General features: G+C 34.4%; 1 protein-coding gene and 1 long non-coding RNA gene across 4 annotated transcripts; one reads left to right on the top strand and one right to left on the bottom strand.

Moving 5' to 3' along the window:
• Positions 1-12: 12 nt before the first annotated feature.
• LOC140049100 (uncharacterized) lies at positions 13-18,645 on the bottom strand. Of its 2 annotated transcripts, none has more exons than XR_011845181.1 (3): positions 18,487-18,645; positions 332-392; positions 13-144 (listed from the first exon to the last, which is right to left on the bottom strand). It is a non-coding gene; the product is annotated as an uncharacterized lncRNA (long non-coding RNA). The 2 variants fall into 2 exon arrangements; XR_011845182.1 differs by lacking the exon at positions 18,487-18,645 and adding an exon at positions 2,667-2,681.
• On the top strand, positions 12,544-18,281 carry LOC140049095 (spartin-like). 2 transcript variants are annotated; one of them, XM_072093921.1, is made up of 7 exons: positions 12,544-12,624; positions 13,490-14,248; positions 14,558-14,811; positions 15,410-15,588; positions 15,824-16,001; positions 16,429-16,519; positions 16,936-18,281. In XM_072093921.1, exons 2-7 carry the CDS (start codon positions 13,497-13,499, stop codon positions 17,153-17,155), a joined length of 1,674 nt encoding a protein of 557 aa, XP_071950022.1. In that variant the 5' UTR covers positions 12,544-12,624; positions 13,490-13,496; the 3' UTR covers positions 17,156-18,281. The 2 variants fall into 2 exon arrangements, with proteins under 2 accessions (XP_071950022.1, XP_071950021.1); XM_072093920.1 differs by having other exon boundaries at positions 12,552-12,597.
• Positions 18,646-22,420: the final 3,775 nt, after the last annotated feature.

Below are 22,420 nucleotides of genomic sequence, written 5' to 3'. Positions count from 1 at the left end.
GATGATGTTAAATTCATGCTATCTTTTGGTACCATGGCCAGAACATGGCAACACTTAAGGTCATTCGCGTAGCATAGTTCAGTGTGACGGCCATAAAGCACATGAACACAATTATATAACGAATCGGCAGTAAAGTATGAGTTTCTGCAAACACAATTGAAAATGTTTAAATTCATCATTTAAAATCTGTACTAACAATTATTTTTATTTCTACTTATTATTAAGCAAGCCCAAATGAAAATTTTAAAATATAATTTTTCTAAATCTATGATTATTTTATTTTCGGCTACAGTACTACTGATTAATGATATAATGCTATACTAAATCTTACCATTTTTGTGTAACATTGGTTCACTTTCAAATTTGTTATTTTCTTTCATTTTGTAATTCTCCTTTAAAGTAAAAACGATTAATAATTAGCTTATCGTATGCAAACCTGTGACTGTGAGAATGGTGGGAAGTACAAAGTAAATGGGCCACAAATTAGCACGACACTATTATAACGTTAAAACTCAGGTGCAGGCATGAATTTTAAATTTAATATCTGTACATAAATCAAATATTTGTAACAGAAATTAAGATAAAAAACATGATTTTCTATAATAATATAAGTAGTTCTTTGATAGTAAACCAATAAAACTTACGTTGGCAAGACAGTTTCGTCTAGCTGTCAGCTTGACTTCTTCAGTTGCTATGATGCGTTATGGCGCCGATTGGTCTCCTTTCCAGCCACTAGATGATTTTGTTGTGTAGCCTAGGGGACCAGTCGTCGTCAGAAGCTGATCGTAAATGTGAGATAGTTGGTGCGCGCCTTCGTCTCTATTCATCTTTGTATTTTTATTTTGCTTTCTTATGCTGATGCTTTCTTTAATTTTACGTTTAAGCCAAACTTGTTCTTTGTGTAGTACCTCTATCTTATCCCAGTTAGGAAAGCCACCCACACAAATCAATACTTGGACTTTAACTCACATCATCCTCTGCAACACAAGTTATCCGTTATCCGCACACTTCTACACAGATGTAACACGATAATCACAAATAATCCAGACAAACAGAACGAAACTGAGATGATACATACTTCACTTAAACAATGCAACTACCCTACATGGACGATTAGAAAGGTACAACGTAACCTAGATAAACAAAAAACGGACAAACAACCCGAAACAGAAGATATAAGAGGGTCGATATCCATCCCATATATTCAAGGCCTGTCAGAGAAAATCAAGAGAACATTTAAAAAAAAAATATATATAACATACGAACATACTTTAAACCATCTAACAAAATTAAAAACTTAATCGTCCGACCGAAAGATAAAGCATGCAAAGAGGATTCCTGTGGTGTCGTCTACAAAGTGGGGTGCACCAGCTGTGAGATGGTGTACATTGGGGAAACGGGTAGGGCACTCAAAACCAGAATTAAAGAGCACAAGAAAGATGTTGAGGAAAACACACAGAACATGCAGACGCGTGCATCACGGAAAGTTTCGTCCTCCATTTTACATAAATCAGCAATCACGGACCATATGACCACACACAACCACATACCTAACTGGGATAAGATAGAGGTACTACACAAAGAACAAGTTTGGCTTAAACGTAAAATTAAAGAAAGCATCAGCATAAGAAAGCAAAATAAAAATACAAAGATGAATAGAGACGAAGGCGCGCACCAACTATCTCACATTTACGATCAGCTTCTGACGACGACTGGTCCCCTAGGCTACACAACAAAATCATCTAGTGGCTGGAAAGGAGACCAATCGGCGCCATAACGCATCATAGCAACTGAAGAAGTCAAGCTGACAGCTAGACGAAACTGTCTTGCCAACGTAAGTTTTATTGGTTTACTATCAAAGAACTACTTATATTATTATACGAATCGAAACCAGAAGAAATGTTTTCATGATTTCCTATAAAATGGTCAAATACAAAATTTGGCAAATTTCTTCTATAAAAACCAGGAAGACTTTTTTCCAGTAGATAGGTAGTTTAAAAAAGATGATGGATATACGGTGGATAATTTTTGGTACAGCATGAAAATAAAACTCTGAAGTTGAATAAAAAAAACCAGAAACGTAAAATTCAAGTTATATTACCTATATTTGGTCATCTGATAACATTTGTTATAACACCGTTTATTTTTCATAGTTTTTTAAAAATGCCTCTCTGTTTTAATATTTGTGTACAAAAGAATATAGATTTTACTTTGTAATTTCAACTATCCCCCCTCACTGATAAGAAAGTGCTTATAATAGCCAAAATTATCGATGAGAAAAACATACCTCGTTCTTTATTATGCTAATTACTACCTCATTTAAAAAGTATAGAAACAATTTTTCCTTATGATATTGATTCTCACTCTAAATTTTGGTGGTAAACATGATAAAAACATAATTACAACATACGTTGAAATGTTCAGGAAAAAAAACAAACCTTGAAGATCCTCAACAGTTGTATTTTGTGCTTGAGGGTTGTGGCTATAAGATGTGTATTTTATGAACCAACAAGCCAATAACCTACCACCATCGCCGTCAAAGTACTATTCTGGTTAAATACATTCCCACTGAACAAAAAAAATGGTAGGCCTAATGAAGCACTCAGAGACCCCGAATAAGACATCGAGAAACCAGTTATATGAAGAGATCTATCAAACATATTTACCTTGATAAGACTTTCTGGCTTAGGGACCGATATGCCCGTCAATCGTGAATAATACTATATACTGTAGGTCTGAGGTCTATATCGAATCTTAAACTTTACACCTCACTGACTCTGTATGTATTCTACTTTATTCATAATCTGTTGTACTATAGGCCTATTATTGTCATGCATCACAGCCTTAATATTATACAAAGTGGAACGATTTAAAATCTTTAGAAAGTTGATCTATTCAGTAAGTGTATTTATCTATACAGTACTTATTTCTCCACCACTAATCAGTTAAATAAAAATAACAGCATTATTCACTCAACGATTGAATTTGATGGGTCAAAGATCATCATCAATTTACGCGGGCGTGCATACAAAATCATCATACAATACCGGGAACCACTTCAGTGTCGGAATTGTCAATTTTGGACCATTCTTGAACCTCACTAGTACCAAAGATCAGAAAACTCACTAATCATTCTCGTTTAAAATTAGCTTATCGTATGCAAACCAGTGACGGTGACAGCCTTCATTAGAAAAGTTCATATTCATTTTGATTCGCTGTAACTGTATTTTGTCTTTACGTCTTTTATGTGTAAACTGACTTTGGGGTTGGGTCAACCGGCTCAGCTACAGTGATTAAGGTCTCCCCAATTTCATTTTTTTTGTTTTGTATATTGTAATATAATGTTGCGTTGTTGAGGTACTAATGAAAGACTCTGACTCGCTTGACTGTCGTAACACATATATTGTTTATTCAGTATAATATTTCAGTACAATATACAACTATAAGTATAGATAAGGAACGGACGATCAATGATGCTGTCAGTGAGGTGTGAAGTGTGTAGGTCTGCTTCTGAAGAAGTGGCTGTGAGGTGTGTGCTCCGTGAAATGGCTGTAAGGTGTAGATGTTCTTCTGAAACTTGGGAGTATATTGGCTCAGTTCATTTGCATAATGTCATTACATCATTTATGGAGCTAATGATTGGTCCTAAGTTGATCCAGGGGTGTTTAAGTGGGAGTGATTAACGGTATAATAAGGTATTTCTGTGATGGATGACACTGTCAAATCTGTACTTAAATAGTGTCAGTCACTCCTGGTTTAACGATGGGAAAGTCACAAAATTAAGCTAAGTGTTTTCTTTAGGGACTCTATTATAAACTAAATGGTCATTAAAACATCTGGACAAACTCTCCTCTGGACTTTCTGGGTCAAGTTTGTGAACCTATTTGAATTCCGATACAAAGGTCAATTTCTTAAATATAAAAGTATATCGTTATATTACAATATACTTAAATAGACCAAATAAATAATGAAATGAACGGTTGGAAGTACAAAGTAGCATAATGGGCCACAATTTAGCATGACACTATTATATCAGAAAAAGGCTGTTTAAAGTTGTAAACAATCTTTTACACCGTTCTAAATCGTTGCTTGCAGAAGGTTTCCGTATTTAAAAAAAATAAAATTGTTGTTAATATTCGTAAACTTCTTGTTAAAGATAGTGCTTGAAGTTTGTACTTTAATAACGACGTATGCTGTGAAAATTATAATTGTCCCTTCCTTTGTAAATTTGAACCTGCAAGTGAAAAAGATATTCTGAAATTGTCAAAAAAACTCGCCTGCTAAATCTTGCAGTCTTGATCCAGTTCCTACTCTTTTAATTAAGAGAAATGCTGTTGTTTTTGTTCCAGTAATTACACGTGTCGTTAATCTGTCTTTGGAAACAGGGGTTTTCCCTGATTTGTAAAATCTCGCCCATACGTCCTCAATTAAAGAAATCGGGCCTTCATCCTGAAAAGCTATCCAATTACAGACCAGTATCAAATCTGTGTTTTCTTGGCAAAGTAATTGAAAAAGTGGTATCGAAACGTATACTATCACACGTAAAGGATAATTCTTTACTTGATCCGTTTCAATCAGCGTATAAAGCACATCACAGTACTGAAACTGCACTGCTGCGCGTTATGATGGATGCAATGGATGTTGGAAAAGTAACTGTTTTAATTTTACTTGATTTGAGTGCTGCGTTTGATATGGTAGATCATAGTATTCTGATTGAGAGGTTGCATGCTTCTATTGGTGTTAAGGGATGTGCACTAAGATGGTGGCAATCATTGGCGGACAGACCTCAACACATTTGTATTAGAGAGGCAATCTCTCACTCAACCTACCACTTCTAATTTCTCTGTTCCGCAAGAATCTGTTTTAGGTCCACAATTGTTTACAATTTATGTATATCCTATTCGTAATATCATTAAGAAATATAACCTTAGCTATCATGTTTACGCTGATGACACTCAGATATATATATCGTTTAAACCTACCATGACACAGAGTGAATTATCAATTGATTTGCTTGAAAAATGTATTTCTGAAATTCGTGTCTGGTTGGCCAAAGACTTTTTAAAACTTAATTATGATAAGACTGAGTACATTTTATTTGGTTCGCAACAACAATTAGAGAAAATTCCATCTAGGAGGGTTTCCATTGGTAACTTCTGTACTGAAAATACTACACAAGTTAGAAATCTTGGTGTAATTCTGGATGCTAATATGACAATGACGGCTCATATTTCTAAAATTACGTCTGCATTGTCATATCATTTAAGAAATATTCGAGGCATCAGAAAATACTTAAATCGTGCAGCTGCTGAGCAACTTGTACATGCATGTGTTAGTTCGCGTCTCGATATGTGTAACTCCTTGTTATTAAGTCTCCCACATAAACAACTATATAGGCTTCAGCTAATACAAAATGCGGCTGCACGAGTTGTAACTAACTTGCCCAGATTTTCGCATATTACAGGCACCTTAAAAGAGTTACTTGGCTGCCTATTAAACATAGAATTGTTTTTAAAATAATGTTAATTGTTTTCAAAGTTATTAATGGAATTGCTCCAGAATATGTGACTGATATGCTGGGCTCATACTCTCCTAAATGTAATTTACGACCAATAATAAGTTGCTTTTATTTCAACCGAAATCTCACAACTCGTCGTTTGGAGATCGTGCTCCGCGTATGTGGAATGACATTCCTGAATGGATTAGGCATTGCCATACAATTAGTTCTTTTAAAAAATCATTAAAATCAAACCTTCTTGCTGAGGCATATGGTATTAATGAAGTATAAACAAACAGTGTTGTGATTAGCCTTGAACACTTTTAGTGGATATATATGTGCGCTATATAAATTGTTATATTATTATATTATTATATAATATATTATTATAACGTTAAAGCTCAGGTACAGGCATGAATTTTAAATTTAATAAATAAATCAAATATTTGTAACAGAAATCAATATGAACAAGCACGAATGTGCAATACTCGGGGTACAGCGAAAGAAGCTGTAATGACGTCATAAGTCCGGATGTAACGTCACATACACATCAATAACCGCGCAACCAAATACGGCTATACGGTACCATCTTTGAGACGTGATATGGCTGCATCTGGTTTGAAATTAAAAAATCCGGCTCTATAGCTTGAGGACATGTCCCTGTAGTATATTCATGCTAAATCCGAGCTCAATACTACAACGAATAATGGAGGAGTAGTACTTTATAAATCGCACTTTTTGCTCAATAGTGTCCGGATGGAAGAAGAAGAGGAAAAGATGAGAGTCCTAGACTCAGGTACCCCGGGTAATAAAACGAGATATACTCTATATCATATTACGTATACAGTATATTTCACCATAAAGTTAAAGAAAAATAGGTTTCGCCAGGGCTCGAACCGGGACCTTCTGCGTGTTAAGCAGACTTGACAACCACTACACTGCGAAACCTCTTACACTAAAAATGTGGGTTACACAAAGTTTTTTAATCCATTTGAATTACAAATAAATATGGTAATAAGCACAAAGCAAAATAAACATGTGTAAAAGTGATAATTACCGATTACACAAAATAAGTATTTAAAAAAATAATAAAAATAAGATATACTGTGTATAATTATCATATTTCGTATACAGTACTTTTCACCATAAAGTTTAAAAAAAAAAAGTTTCTCCCGGGCTTGAACCAGGTACCTTCTGCTTGTTAAGCCAACGTGATAACCACTACGCCAAGATTCCGCATATAACTACATGATGCTGTGGTGTGTGTCACACATTGTGGGTTCTTAATTAAACAAATTAATTAACAAACAAAAAAGCACGAATGTGCGATACTCGGGGTACTGCAAATGAAGCTGTAATGACGTCATAAGACGGGATGTGACTTCACATACACATCAATAACCTACCAAATACGGCTATATGGTACCATCTTCGAGAAGTCATATTGCTGCATCCGGTTTGAAAATACTAAAATCTGGCTCTATAGCTTTGAGGACATGTGCCTGTAGTATTCATGCCAAATCCCAGCTCAATACTACACCGAATAAGGGAGGAGTAGTACTTTAAAAATCGCACTTTTTACTCAATAGTGTCCAGATGGAGGAAGAAGAGGAGGAGAAAATGAGTAAGTCCTAGACTCGGGTACCCCAAGTAAAAAGCACGAATGTGCGATACTCGGGGTACAGCAAATGAAGCTGTAATGGCGTCATAAGACGGGATGTGACGTCACATACACATCAATAACCTACCAAATACGGCTATATGGTACCATCTTCGAGACGTCATATGGCTGCATCCGGTTTGAAATTTAAAAATCCGGCTCTATAGATTTGAGGACATGTATATTCATGCCAAATCCCAGCTCAATACTACAACTAATAAGGGAGGAGTAGTACTTTAAAAATCCCGAGTAAAAAAGGTGGTTTAACCTAGTGTAATAACGTGTTTGGTGACTCCCTAGATAAGAAGGTTAAAACAGATGATGGATATCCTACGATTGATAATTTTTGCTACAGCATGAAAATAAAAACTCGAAGTTGAATAAAAATACCAGAAACGTAAAATTCAATTTATATTACCTATATTTAGTCATCTGATAACAATTTTTATCGACCGTTTATTTTTTTATAGTTTTTTAAAAATGCCTCTCTGTTTCAAAATTTGTTTACAAAAGAATAGAGATTTTACTGTGTAATTTGAACTATAAGAAAGTGCTTATTTTGAACAAGCTCGTGTAACACAAATAAAATCCCAAAAATGTATGATCAATAAAAATGTTTTTGCCCGCACCTGAATAAATTTACAGCAATGTTGGTGACCCGGTTTAGCAAGATGTGGGTGATGCATAAAATTGCACCCTGTTCTAAATAAATGATAAAGCATAAGGTCTACAAAAAATTATTAAATATAATGTTAACCATTTTATAAAATGTTATGTATGTATGTATCAATCCAAAGGCAAATTACTGAAAAAATGACAATGGCACTGAATAAATGCTGTGGGTATCAGTGGCTGGATCGCAATGGACATAAATAAAAAAAAAATAAACACTGAAAAAATGCTGTGGGTATCAGTGGCTGGATCTCAATGGAGATACAAAAAAAATGATCACTGAAAAAATGACAATGCTGTGGGTATCAGTGGCTGGATCTCAATGGAGATATACAAAAAAAATGATCACTGAAAAAATGACAATGCTGTGGGTATCAGTGGCTGGATCTCAATGGAGATATACAAAAAAAAATGATCACTGAAAAAATGACAATGCTGTGGGTATCAGTGGCTGGATCTCAATGGATATACACAAAAAATGATCACTGAAAAAATGACAATGCTGTGGGTATCAGTGGCTGGATCTCAATGGAGATAGGTACAAAAAAAAATAAGCACTGAAAAAAAGCTGTGTATCAGTGGTTGGATCTCAATGGAGATACAAAAAAAATAATCACTAAAAAAATGACAATGCTGTAGGTATCAGTGGCTGGATCTCAATGGAGATATACAAAAAAAAAAATCACTGAAAAAATGACAATGCTGTGGGTATCAGTGGCTGAATCTCAATAGAGATACAACGCAAATAAGCACTGACTAAATGACAATACTGTGGGTCAGTGGCTGAATTTCAGTGGAGATAAAAAAAAAAAACGAAAAGCTAAATCAAAACGATAAAGTAAAACAGCCAGAAAGTATGTTTTACAGTTAGAAATAATTCTTTAAGCTCATTCAAACTGCAAGACCACTCTAAAACGTTCCAATCATTTTGTATCTGTTCAGTTTAAAATTTATCAATTTACAATCACTGGTTACGATGCTTTATATATTTATATGTCTAATGTTAAATTTTAAATTCATCACAATTCATTTTTACCATTTTGTTTAAATGAAAACAAAATGATCGTATCTAAAACGAGTCTAGTTATTAGTCCTAAAAAGTAGAAGAAAAAAAATCTTACCACCATGGAAGGCTTTCCTTACTTGACTGCTGACACACAAAGGACAGAACATGGAGAAATTTCTCCATGGACAGAATAAAGGTCATGCTGCAAACACAAAGTCCGACGGACTTTTGTTAACTTTATCGGACCCTCAATCCAGACAGGCTACGTTATATATGCGTGAAAGAAATATCTATTCTTTGAACATTTTTTTTTTACTCTAAGGTTATTTTGCAAATATTTTAAAACTAACAGTGAATTCACTCTTTTCTGGTTAAACAAATGCCTATAAACTATAAAGCTCTGTCTACACTATAAAACTTAATTATGTGACAACAAAAATGTGATGTGCCCATATATGGAAATGATGATGTCATATCACTACCATATTTGGGCACATCACCATTTTTTTGTCAAACTAGTTTGATAGTGTAGACAGAGCGTAACACTTTCGTATCAGCGGCACACCTAATTCTTAAGACGCATTTATCATGTTACGCTCGGTGATACCTGCAATGTAATATTGAAGCGATAAAGATGACAAAATCTTTGAGATAAAGGTAGTCTTAAGTATTAGTGATATCCAACAATTTCACTCAAATTTATACCTACTCTACCTTTATAAGCTGATCACAAATATCACGTATCCCGGACAATTGAAAACCAAGTAAGATATCAAACAACTAGTATAGCCAATGAACGATCCGATTGGAAGAAACTGGTAAATTCAAAATGTATTAACATTCACCTTAACATCATGGTACTGTATATGGTTAAGCAACAACATTTACAAAAAAAGAACAAAGATACATAGTAAAAGAAAAGAGATATACGGAGCCGTCCAAGATGGATGCCGGCAGACTTTTCAGCGGAGGGGCAGTAATCATCGCCATCTCAATTTAATAAAAAGTCATAAAAGTAAAATTTTTAAAGTTTGGTATTCGATCAAGTGTTAAGACCTACCACTTCTTGTACAATTCTCTCTCAATACCAAACATGTATGTCTCTGCTTTAGGTTCATATTTCAGATATTCGGAGAAGGTTGGTTTTTGCACCGAATTCTAGGTGTTTTCCACAAATTGGTGTAACGTTACATACTGAGGCTACTGGTTCAATCGACTATGACGGTGACAGTTTCAACAAAGTATTAAATCGCAATTTTTTCTGTGTTTATAAGTGGTATATTATTAAAACATGAAAACAATTAATATTTCGTTACTGAATGGATAAAGAATATATTTAAAAATTGCACCTATTCTCTTCCCCATCCCCCTCAGCCCTGTTACATACAAAACACAAATTAAGTTTGTTAAACTTTGTCTCAAACAAGTTTCTTTCGTAAGTAATTCCCAGTGTGCTAATTTGGGTTGAGTACATAAATCACCGTGTCTATTTATTCGTTCCTGTAAACGACATGTATTATTGTCCAGCGGTACGTATTTGAAATCACCAGTTATTTAACGCTGAAACTATATGTATTCGAGAACCACATCCGGTTCGCGTACCATCTAGTATTTTAAATTATGACATCCTAAACTTATTTTGAATGGTGTCATGGGAATGTCTCCTATATAGGTCACCAATCAATGCCGCTTTCGCGGCGTTTCTTGGTGCATAACTCTAGCCATTTGGCATTGTTAATTTTCTAACAGACACCAAACACATTCGCCACAGGTTATAATCAAAATTGAAGAGAAAGCGGTCATACTGATACTAACAATAACCTAAATGTACAATTGGCATTATCAGATCTTTTACCTTCGGGTAGTATACTATATTACTGTACAATTTGGATTATTATATAATTATATTAAACTATATTAGGCCTACTACCGGGATTTAAATATTAATACTACGAATATTAGGCCTACAGTCGGTTCTAAAACATCTTAAATACTATGCTATGCCTACTGGTTATACACCTTAAATATTAGTACAATCGGAATTTAAACAATACTACAATTAATTGGAATTAAAACGGTAATGTACACATACACAGTATTATTCAGTGCAGAAACTAGTTTCTGCAAAGCATTGTTAATGTTAAACTTGATTCGTCACACAACGCCTGCCACAACATAGTTGCCATTTCTGGCATTATTATGCTTTTTGGCATTATTTAGAGGCCCACGGCATCTGGCATAATGCCGCGGCATTATTTAGCCGTTTTTAGCATAATCTGGCATAATTTTGTGTTTTTTGAACAACCAAAAAAATAATATACCACAGAACAAAAATAAAATATTTTGTTTAATCTTGCAATTTAATACATATCACCTTACACAATATCATATCGTACAAAACAGATCTGTTCGGGTTTTCCGTACAATAGTTCTTCCATCCTTTTGTTTCGGACTTAAATAGACTCTTCGGATAGGAAGGCTGCTCGAAAACTACCGTGTGTGCGATATAGGCAGCACAACAAATCCGAAGAGGCTAGCTATTGGCCAATTATGTTGATTTCAGAGACCATGCAGGTTATTGGATCCCCAGATATAGAGACAATTGAACGAAAACATTATGAAAGGGGTTTTGTTGTTTCAGTTCATAATTATAAGTGGCCGCACCCCTACCCCAACCCTTGAAATGGCAATTTCCAGTAACTAATTAGAAGCTCTAATTTTAAAAAGAATTTCTTCTAGCAGAATTTGTTTTCCATATTTCAAATATTCATATTATGTTCATTTGCATCGTCGTAGCAACTCTATTTTTCCAAATGTTCTTCACCTCTCATCCCCAGTAGTGACCATGTGGGCGAGGTAATTTTTATTTAAAATTAAGTGCCATTTCCGCCCATCGAGCAGCTCTATTTTTCTTTTTTTTTTACCTCAGCCCCAACCATGGTGGGGCTGAAGTCATTGAGACACATAATATATATTTTTATTTCCTATTTTAAATTATAATTGCCATTTTCTAATTATGGTGGGCTAAGATCCTTTCATATTTGAAATTAAGTGCAAAGATCGAGCAGCTCTCATATTTCAGCTCAAAAATTCTAAATTTCCATTGGCTGTAACAGGTTTTTTTTGGGGGGGTGGGGGGGAGAAGGGTTCGTGGGTTGGTGTTTGTGTCATTTGCAATTACCATTTTTGCACCCCAGATATTTTTAGAATTATTAGTTATTACTCACAAAACTAAAAATACAATTTTTGAACGACATAGGGATACAATTTAGGCCCTATATTGTGTCAGTTGGGGTTTTACAAACGTTTATTAAACATACAACCGTTGGTGGCGCTGTTTAGGGCCACATTTTGGGGATCTGGCATTATTTTTCCCAATCTGGCATTATTTGAGACAGGATACGGCATAATTTAAATTTTATCGCTGGCAACGCTGTGCCACAAAAACATCATTTTCAGTCTCATATAGGCCTATTCTTAGTTTCGGGAGAAACCAACAATCAGTATTTACAGTTTTTCACATTAAAAATGTATAAAACCTAGAATTAAATATCACAATAACCATAAATATAATGTTTAGCATGTACTTGATAATATTTTATAATTATATCATAATACTAGCCCTTATTGGGCGACAAGTGAATACAGTACTTTAATTTGTACTACACTGGCTCTGGTGGTGGTACGGTGCGCGCGTGTGAGTATGAGTCATTTGTTGATTTTTTTTATGTCTGATGTGTAGAGTGTAGGTAGGAGGCCTAAGTGAGTTTTTTTTCATATTATTCAATTGTGAGTTCTATAAAATGTATTGTATTTTTGGCGTTTCGTAGGCAGCTAATTATTTATGCTAGCGTGGTAATCTAGCCTAGAGGCCCAATAATATTAATACCTCTAGGCCTATGTACCTGTCCTTCCTAGGCATACCCTGTTCTTTCTAGCCTAGCCCAGAGAAATACTGTGCTTACTTTACTTGTCCACAACAATAGAGTCGCTTCGACCCGTTTTACGTTACACTGTTAACACTATAGGCCTATACCCGATTCCACGTTGTTTTAATAATTAAGGCCTAGTCACTTGTGCTTTTTTGGTCTAACATGAAACTCTAACTTAAAAATAATAGTTCCATTTGGGTGGAATTTCTAATTTAATTATCATTTACTTAGGCCCTGCTAGCCCTATATAGCCTAAGCCGTTTTTGCCAAAACAAAAGCCAAGCAAAAAAAGTTAAGAGATATGTAGTTGTACGTACAAAATTGTTTTTCGTACAACAAATTGAAGCTGGAAAACACTATTGCACAATTGTTTCATTGTACAGTAGGCCTATACATGTCACGATGTGACCAAAAAAATGACAATAATCTAGGTGTGTTATATAATATGATTAAATATTAAGACATAGTACTTGAAGTTGTATCTGTTATTTCTGTTGGTTACGCTTCGCTACACAGCATCGCGTTTCATCTATCAAACATGCCTTCTCTGTATTGTGAAAAGATGTATAATAGATACTTATGTAAAGTATATTATTAATTTATAGCCCTGGCCTAGATCATGGCAGTTTTAAGGACTGTGCTTTTACCAGTTGCTGTAGTAGAAGAGGTTACCTCAGTGTATTATTAATATTAGTGACTGAAATCTATGTATTTATTTCCAGAATAAATATGGCACAGTGTTCACATGGAGCTATACCAAAAGATTCTACACAAACCAAAGATGGAAGAATTTTAAAGATTAAAACATACAAAAAAGCAGCCTATTCTGATATCCAAAAAGCATTGGCTCTTGATGAGCAAGGCAAAACAACTGAAGCAGCAAGATTTTACAGTAAAGCTTTAACAAGTCTTAAGAAAGGCTTAGAAATTAAGAATAATGGGACAGACTGTCGCGGAAAGGAATGGGATGAAGCACGTGAAATGCAGAAGCAAATGAAGAAGACACTTCTTCAAATGAAAACGCGGCTAGAAGATTTAGAACGGTTACAAAAAGTAAATCATAATGGGGTCACAAATAGTCTGTCAGAAGAAGAATTGGAGAATTTGAATAGTAATGTTGAAATGGAAGAAGAGTTAATGGAAATGGGAGAGCCACCATCATATTTAGAAAGCGAAGCAAATGCTAACGAGGTATTTAGCATATCAGATGGTGCACAGATCTACTTCATAAATAACAAAGGCCATGTGAGTACGCCAAGCATGCCTAGCTCTCTCAGAATTTACGAGTTTACTGATGAGGTAAAAGTACAAAATCCTGACAAACCTCCAGCTTTCTTACAAGTTTGTGATTGGTTGTATCCGTTGATCAAGGGACAGTCCCCAGTGTTGAAGAGTCATGATGGAGCCTTTATTTTCTTAGACATGATGACACCGGAGGAAGGTTCAAGTGTAGGGGTTATGTTCAATGATGCTGTTAATAGGTATACAATTTTTTTTAAATATTATGATGGTACTTTTTAAAAAATAATATAGACACTCATAACATTTTAGTCTCCCGGTACAATAATTGATGATAATGGTATTTAAACAGCAGGAACTTTGAATTGTGTTATTATTGTACATAATATTTTTTACAGATGCATGAAGCTGCTATACCAACACAATATTTAGTGACCTACCAGTACTGGTTTACAGTAACTATATACTGTAAAATACAATCAGTACTTTCATTGATGACCTATATATTAATTACATATTATGATTTGAATACTTTAATGTATATTTTTCAGAGCATCTAAGGTTCTGTTTGAGGACACACTTAAAAGGTTTGCAACAGTTGCTGAGCAGAATGCTAATGGTACTGTTAATGTACCTAAACAAGCACCCCCAAGACCACCACTTCCAAAATACTCTATAAGAGACCCAAATACACAAGGCTCTAATGGACAAGAACCTAGCACGCAAGCATCTAGTGCGGAGGGTGAGGAAGATGTGCATAGGCCACCAAGCTGGAGTAGTTCAATATCAAAGGGATTAGCTGTGGGTAAGAACATTAATATTTTTTTTTCCTAATCATCTTTCTACACTATCAAACTAGTTTGACCAAACAAATGTGGTAGTGATATGTCCAAATATGGTAGTGATATGACATCATCATGACTATATATGGGCACATCACATTTTTTTTGTAAAGTTTGATAGTGTAGGCAGAGCTTAATGTACAATTAGTGTAAACTACAGAAAAATATTGTGTTTAAGTCAGCTTATAAGAGAAACAAACTCAACTCAAAACAAATTGTTGTCTTAATTCTAAGCTTGGTTCTCACTTGGCCACAATGCAAATCTATTTCAAGTGATTGTACGGACAATCCACCATGTCCTGATTAGTCAAATTAATTGCATTGCACTTGAGTCCATGTGTTACTATACGTCCTAGTGGGAACTAAGTTTGGTATCTTTAGAAATGCATTATTATTTTGTTATTCAGGATTCTGTACAAGATAAGGATGAATTAATTTATACTTATCTTATACTAGCCTATGTAATTTATACCCCCACACAATAAGTTTCAAGTTTTTCTTATTCAGTTTCAGTAAAAGTATATCATTTTATTTATTTGTATTTATTTTATAATATTTCAGGTGCCACATGGGTAAGCTGGGGTTTGGGTAAAGGAGCAGAGATGACAGTTAAGTACATAGACAAAGGAAGTAAGAAGGTGAAGTCGAGATTAAAACCAGCAGAGGAACCTGCTGAAATCAAAGAAAAGTACCAGACAGGGATGCAGCAAGCACGAGCAGCAGCAGCTGTGGCTGTCAAAGTAAGCATTATAAATATAAATTGCAAAAATCTAAGGGTTTTAAAAATGTTTATGACATAGAGTACAATCAACGGCTATGAGTGCTCACTGGCTTAACCCAGGGGCCACAGCGCTTAAGGGGCCCAAAGTATGAGCAGCTTAATGAAATTACTAGGGTTGGAGGGCCCTAAGGAGTGGGCCTTTCCCCCTGCTTTGTACCACTGCAGGTAGTAAGGTTTTATAATGTTTTTTCTAGGTAAGTGGTGTTTTAATCGATGGACTGTGCTTCATCACCAAAAGGCTAGCAGAGGAAGTTGCTCCACACATCCGGGAGCAAGGTGAGAAGTACTTGAAATCTGGTGATGATAGTAAGGATGGTAAGCGAAGCAAGACCCTGGATGGAGTTGTACACGTAGCATCAAGTGGCTTAGAAGGTAGATTTTACATAGTACTCCCAAGTAATGTGTAGACCTAGTGTGAAATTTTATCCATGATTCAAAGGTGATACTAAGAGAAAAGAAAGCTTAGACCCAAACTGCCAGAAAATATACTAGATCCATTCCTACTGTACCAATACTGTGTTTACCAGAAATTTATTGTGTATAGTTTACATTACAGTGGTCAATTACTTTACATGTAATTCTGTTTTGGAGCATCTAGTACAGTAAAGAGTAAATAGTAAAGTAAATAGTCCCTCTATTTTTGGGACACTTTATTAAATGTGTTGATACTCTCAGTAACCTTGATTCAGGGGAACCTATACTGTAATGCTTGTACTGTATATGAAACATAACAAGTCCAAATTATTTTACAAGTAGCAATAATTGTGTTACTGAACCCAAATTGTATTCATGATTTCAGGTTTTGTACAAGTTTATCATACCTTAGAGACAGCTGCATTTGCACTGGCAAAAAGTATACAATTAGCTACTGTAGATGTTGTAAATCATAAGTAAGTATATGTAAACTTTAAAAAAATAGGCAAATTACTGAACTAATCAATAATTCTGTAGTGAAGAGTAGCTAAATCTCAATTGGGATACACAATATTATATAGGCAACAAGCTACTGCTATGCAAAACTGAAAAAAAAAAAATCCAAACTTTTGGGAAACCACTATTCCTGGACCAGGTTAAAAATGAAGCTGCTTTTAGAATGCTGACAAAAATAAAATTATCTGTCTTTTGGCAAAGAAGAAATCAGCCATGACATGTTCAACATACTGTGTACAGTCTTTACCATGAACGCTCATTTTAGGATATACAGTGTATTTATAGCAGTAATGTCCTTAAAATCTAGTCAGCTTTGCTAATATCAACAATGAAAGATTCATCAAAATTCATTTTTTCTGATTTTTTGTGCGTGTAGATATGGTGATGCTGCTGCACGCCTTACAGATGATGCTCTCGGCACAGTCGGTAATCTTGGAGTTGCAGCCTACAGACTCGATAATCTTGGAATCAAAGCAATAGCCAAACGTACAGCAAAAGATACCACTAAAGCAGTAGTAGCTGATTACAAGGGAAACCCTGCTCAAGGCACAATGAAGGAAAACGACACAAATGGAACCTCTGGTCCAACTGGGTAGATTTTGCTTTGTTTAATACAAAACTTTACAGGGTATACTTTCAACAGGGGCAACCTACTTTTCATTTTGATTTTTTTGTTTGTTTTGACTTTCTATGTTCAGCGCAATGAGGCTTTTTAGCATAAGTGCAAATAAATATAAAATTTTTGTAAATATTTTTTAGGAAGAAGAAAAAAAAAATGTTATTATTATATAAATATATATTATTTATATTTTTTACAGTTTTTTTCTATTATTTAATTGTATTGTACAGCACTGTATTCTGTTCAAATTTAGTACAGTACATATTTTGTGCGTAAATTTTAGCAGTGTTTATGCGCTTCTGATACAGGGCTAAAAACTGGATTCTAAATGTTACTTACGCATATGATATTTTAAAAACTATTATTTAACTTTATATGCACCACACACTGTATGCAAAAAAAAAAAGAATTACAATCCTTGTTATTCTTGTTGTCATTTTCAATGGCTATAGCCAGTGGAGCAGTAGCATTCAACTACAGTATGAAGTTTGCTCCTAAATGGAAGAAGATTGTAAATAATACTACTAAGTACAAATAATCCTTAAGCTCTGTCTGTATATACTATCAAACTTTATGTGACAAAAACATGTGATGTGATGGACACACTGATCTCACCACTTTTTTTTATCAAACTAGTTAGATACTTAAATCTCAAGAATGTGTTTTTCTGTAAGTATGTGTCTGTGCAATATATTAAACACATTGTACTGGAATACACTTATGTAGCTGCCACATTAAAAAACTATTGGGTATAATTTTATTAAGTTGTTATATTTTGTTATCACTCTTACTGTACACATTATTTAGTTTTATATTATATAGTATATTAAGATATAAAGTTACATTTATTTATTCTTGGTATATGGGGTTTATATACTTTTTATATACAGTATCTGGAAAAAAATATTATTTGGCTATCCCTATGTCACTATTTAAGCTTATAAAAATTATAAAGAATGTATTTATAGACTCTTTTAAAAAGTTGCTGTTAAAGGTATACAATTTTACTGCTATGCATCAAATATAATATGTATATTTTGTTATAGTGTTTCTGTCTAATTTATTTTTTGCCTTTTTCATTCTTAATAAAGATATAATAAAACTAATAACATTTTAGTTGTTGGATATGCCATTTTATGTATAGTATGTATGAGAAAGTTAAAAAGTATAATTCAATAGAATTATCCCCATAGGACTCAACATAATATCACCTGATCATAATCATATGCCGATGGTTAATATATACTGTATACATCACATCCGAACATACACTTCATCATATGTTAAATAAATGCATAATGTCCTTACCTGAGTTTGTTGCGCCACACATAATTCCAGTTTAAGTTGTCCTTTGTCAAATATTGCTTGAATTAATCATCCATTTTAGCAGATAGGTAGGTAAGTTATTCATAATGTGATAGGTGGCCAGTTCCTTTCCACACCGCCTTATCCTCCCTAGTATTTTCAACCAGGTACTCATTTACAGCTGAGTAGACTGGGGGAGTTGTTGAATTGAAACTGGGTCTCTCTGTATGACAGTCAAGTGTCCCAACCACTTGCCTAGCAGCTACCATACGTATAATAGAAATGTGAATATCAAAAAGGTGTATGGACACTTCTTGCTTACGTCTCTATATCCAATATCCAATCAACTTTGATGGCAAGTACACTATAGAGTCAGATATCCAATTTTAACAAAACATTCTGGATTTTTTTAATATTTCCAACTAAAAACTTGATGATAGAAAATGTAATCTATTTCATATAAAAACTGAAGAAACTGAACCTGGGAAGAAAATAGAAACATAAAAATGTAACAAACACAAGGAAAATCAATGGCAGATGAGCCCTGAATAATAATTAAAGAGAAATGTACTGTAGGCCCTACATCGTAGGCTCCTACTCAGTAGGCTAAAAATGAAACATACATATGTCTAAAACCACAATTACTATGATGATATATTATCATGATATTTAATATATTTAGTGTTAAGTTTTAAGACTTTTTCAGAACATTATCAAGGATAAAATCTTCAATTGATGTAGCCTAGCCATGACACATGCCTTTGCAGCACTCGGGCAAACTTAGCGAGTGTTGACAAAGTGCGAGGCAGCGAGGCACGCGAGGCATGCCAAATATTTGTGCGAGGTATCATTTTATCATTTCCAAAAGTGCGAGGCATGAGCGGCATATAGTTTACAATTTCAAAAAGGTGCGAGGCATATCTTAACATGCTATTATGCTATATTATAAGCCTAATAATCAATCGATACAAGCGTATCTAAATAGATTCGTGTATACACTCATCATGTTGTTTATTTTTATGTAACGATTGTTTTTTCATTGTTCAAGTCATATCGTGTCAAATTTTACTTTTACAAAAGTGCCCAAACTACGGTTCAAAAATCTGAACGACAGTCTTCAACTTTCGATAAACAATAATTGTTATAGCGACACTCATCAAATTACTGCAATGTTTGTTGGCATTTCGAGCGTGTTCACTCACATGTCTCTCGAACATAGCAGAGTGAAAATAATATTTTGTCACACCCCTGCGCCTAGATCCGGTAGACCCGAGAGATGGAAAATCCCTCTTTACTATTTAGCAGGTAGCGGAATGATTCAGCCCTCAGCTCAGAGGATTGTGGTGCATTCCCCTCCTATAGCACGTGGTTTCAGCAGCAACGCACAGACTTCTCTCTGAGCGGCGTGCCAAAGACATTTTTGACATTCCATTCTCTAGGAACAACACGTGTACCTCTCTCGCAAATAAGGTGAACAGCGATTGCCAGGACAAGTTCAATAACTGGCGGTGAATAAAAGGTAACTGATATGCCGATCCAATAACATACCGCAAAGAAAAAAATTGCGACAGAATTCTGGAGCGCGTGTGAAAAAAGACTTACGTCCGACAATTGTAATACTAGGCCTAAAATTAAACTTTAGCTAATATGCTTAGCCCTAACCTAGATAAGAGGCCTATGTAGAAAATAATTTAATCAATTTTGATATAATAATAATTGGTGTGATATTTAATAATGATACACTATTCCTGTTTTAGTAAGCTAGGTATATTATTATTACGAACGATTTTTATTTATTGTTGTCCATGTACGTACTAATAAACCTGGCGCTAGTTTCCTTCGCTTGTATTTTTACTCCAAATTTGATAACTAACTTTATCGTGTGAATACCACACCTTAGAAGTATACCTCATGAGTACTTTAATGAAAGAATCACATAAAAAGTAACAAATAAATCCTTAAATTAATGATTTTACAGGCGTGTTTCTCGCACACTGTTCGCGAATTTCACTTATTCAATGTTCAATATTTTTGTTTCTATGGAGCGCCAAAAGAGCAACGATAAAACTCAGTGGAATGCGTCAATTTCTCATGCATTTATTGGTGAAAAACACGTTTCATTTCAATATATTTGTTAATTTGTCAATAAAAATGTTGTAATATGTTACTGCTGATACTGTTCTGTTTTCAAAGAATAATAATCGATCCTAAATCAACATCACTACCTAGTCTAGACCTACAGTAGGACATCCTACTAAGGATATTATGATGAATTTTTCTATTTTATTCTTTAAAAGGTTAACGAAACCGTGTACATTATCAACAGTAACATTTTTCCTTACTGACAGTGACAAAATCTATTGAAATTGTACTTGATTTTCACCAAATAATGCGTTAAATATAAATGGATTCCACAGAGTTTTTAGCCCTCTAATTAATTTTGCTCTTTTGGCGTTCCATAGAAACCAAAATATTGAACATTGAGTGTGCGAAATGCGAGAAAAACAACGTCTGTAAAATCACCAATTTAATGGATTTATTGTTACTTTTATGTGATTTTTCTTCATTAAAGTAGGCCTACTAATTCTAAGCTGTGGTATTCAGGATAAAGTTGGTTAAAATACAAGGCAGGTGCAAAAGGAAACTAGCCTAGCGGGCCTAGGCCTAGGCTACTTCAATTTCGGTGATTTCCTGCCTTGCAATTTTGAGAAATGATAAAATGATGCCTCGCATTTTTTGATGATGGTAAAACGATGCCTCGCATAAATTTCTGACTTGCCTCGCATGCCTTCCCTGCCTCGCGTGCCTCGCACTTTGTTACTACCAAAACTTAGCTACTAGGCTACCAAACCCTGGTTCAACACTATCACACACCGAATAAGATGGCCAGTCAGTACTTCTACCTAGGACTAAGCATAATCGTCCAAAATGGAAGAGGCCTAGCGTTTGTTAAGTCATAGTTTAAAAAATTAACATTACCTACCTATATGCATGTATATCGTGAGGATTTAAATTCTTGAAACGATGTGTCCAAGAGGCCTGGATATATAGATAAAATAACATTATTAAATACTTTGATTCTTTTCGGTGGACGATGCTCACTCTTGATGTCAAATTTACAGCCACCTTTTCCACAACAAATCCAGAGATCTGATTGGCCAATTGTTCAGCAGACTATCACGGCAGCTCAACGCGCGCTTCGGTTGGTGGATTCTGGACATGCGCAGATAATAACAATAATAACTTGATATAAATATGTAACTAAATAACTCTGTAACCCCTGTTTGTCTGTCTATGAACATTGATCCGAATTATTTTTTATAAAAACTTGTTTCCTGGTGGAACCTGTCTTAAAGCTCTCTGACCTTATTTGAGTTTTTCCAGATACAAGGCATTAACTATTAATTTGATTCATATTTTGTTAACATATTGCTTTGAATTTTGCTTTGTGTAAATAAATAAATGAATCAATGAATACCATTGGCAATAATATCAATAGAATTTACTTACCTCATAAATATCAACCAAATTGTCACATTGATTGTAGAAAGTAAAAATTATTTTAATATAAATTATGAATCCAAACTTGTACATACATTTCTCAGTTTTGTCTTCAGTGTATAAAATAAAGTATGCATTTAAGTTACTTCAAGAAAAAAACAAAAATCAAAACACTGTATATTTTCAGGTTAAAACATTTTATTTAGCCGCTACATAGGACGGCAGCCCCACATTGCAGATGCAAGAGCATCAACGATCGAATCGTGACAAGAAAACTAAGAGATTGCATTTCAAAATGACACCATTCCAAAGATCTTTCAAGATTGCTTTGGAGCATCAAGATATAAATTTACCAATATAGATGCAGTTGAATCCAGTATAGTCAATATGACCAGTTGCTAGATTTCAATTGCTTACATATAGTGGTAGATTTAGC

The sequence above is a fragment of the Antedon mediterranea genome, chromosome 5 (assembly GCF_964355755.1).
Source record: "Antedon mediterranea chromosome 5, ecAntMedi1.1, whole genome shotgun sequence".
Taxonomy (NCBI): Eukaryota; Metazoa; Echinodermata; class Crinoidea; order Comatulida; family Antedonidae; genus Antedon; species Antedon mediterranea.
The sequence above is the reverse complement of the archived record's forward strand: the minus strand, read 5'-3'. Positions and strand labels throughout refer to the sequence as shown.

Bases quoted from the DNA above. Each gene is read 5' to 3' on its own strand.
- LOC140049095 (XM_072093921.1), top strand. From the start codon at position 13,497: ATGGCACAGTGTTCACATGGAGCTATACCAAAAGATTCTACACAAACC. The intron at 14,812-15,409 runs GTAAGAACATTA...ATAATATTTCAG, and splicing joins ATCAAAGGGATTAGCTGTGG to GTGCCACATGGGTAAGCTGG. The intron at 16,520-16,935 runs GTAAGTATATGT...TTGTGCGTGTAG, and splicing joins GTAGATGTTGTAAATCATAA to ATATGGTGATGCTGCTGCAC.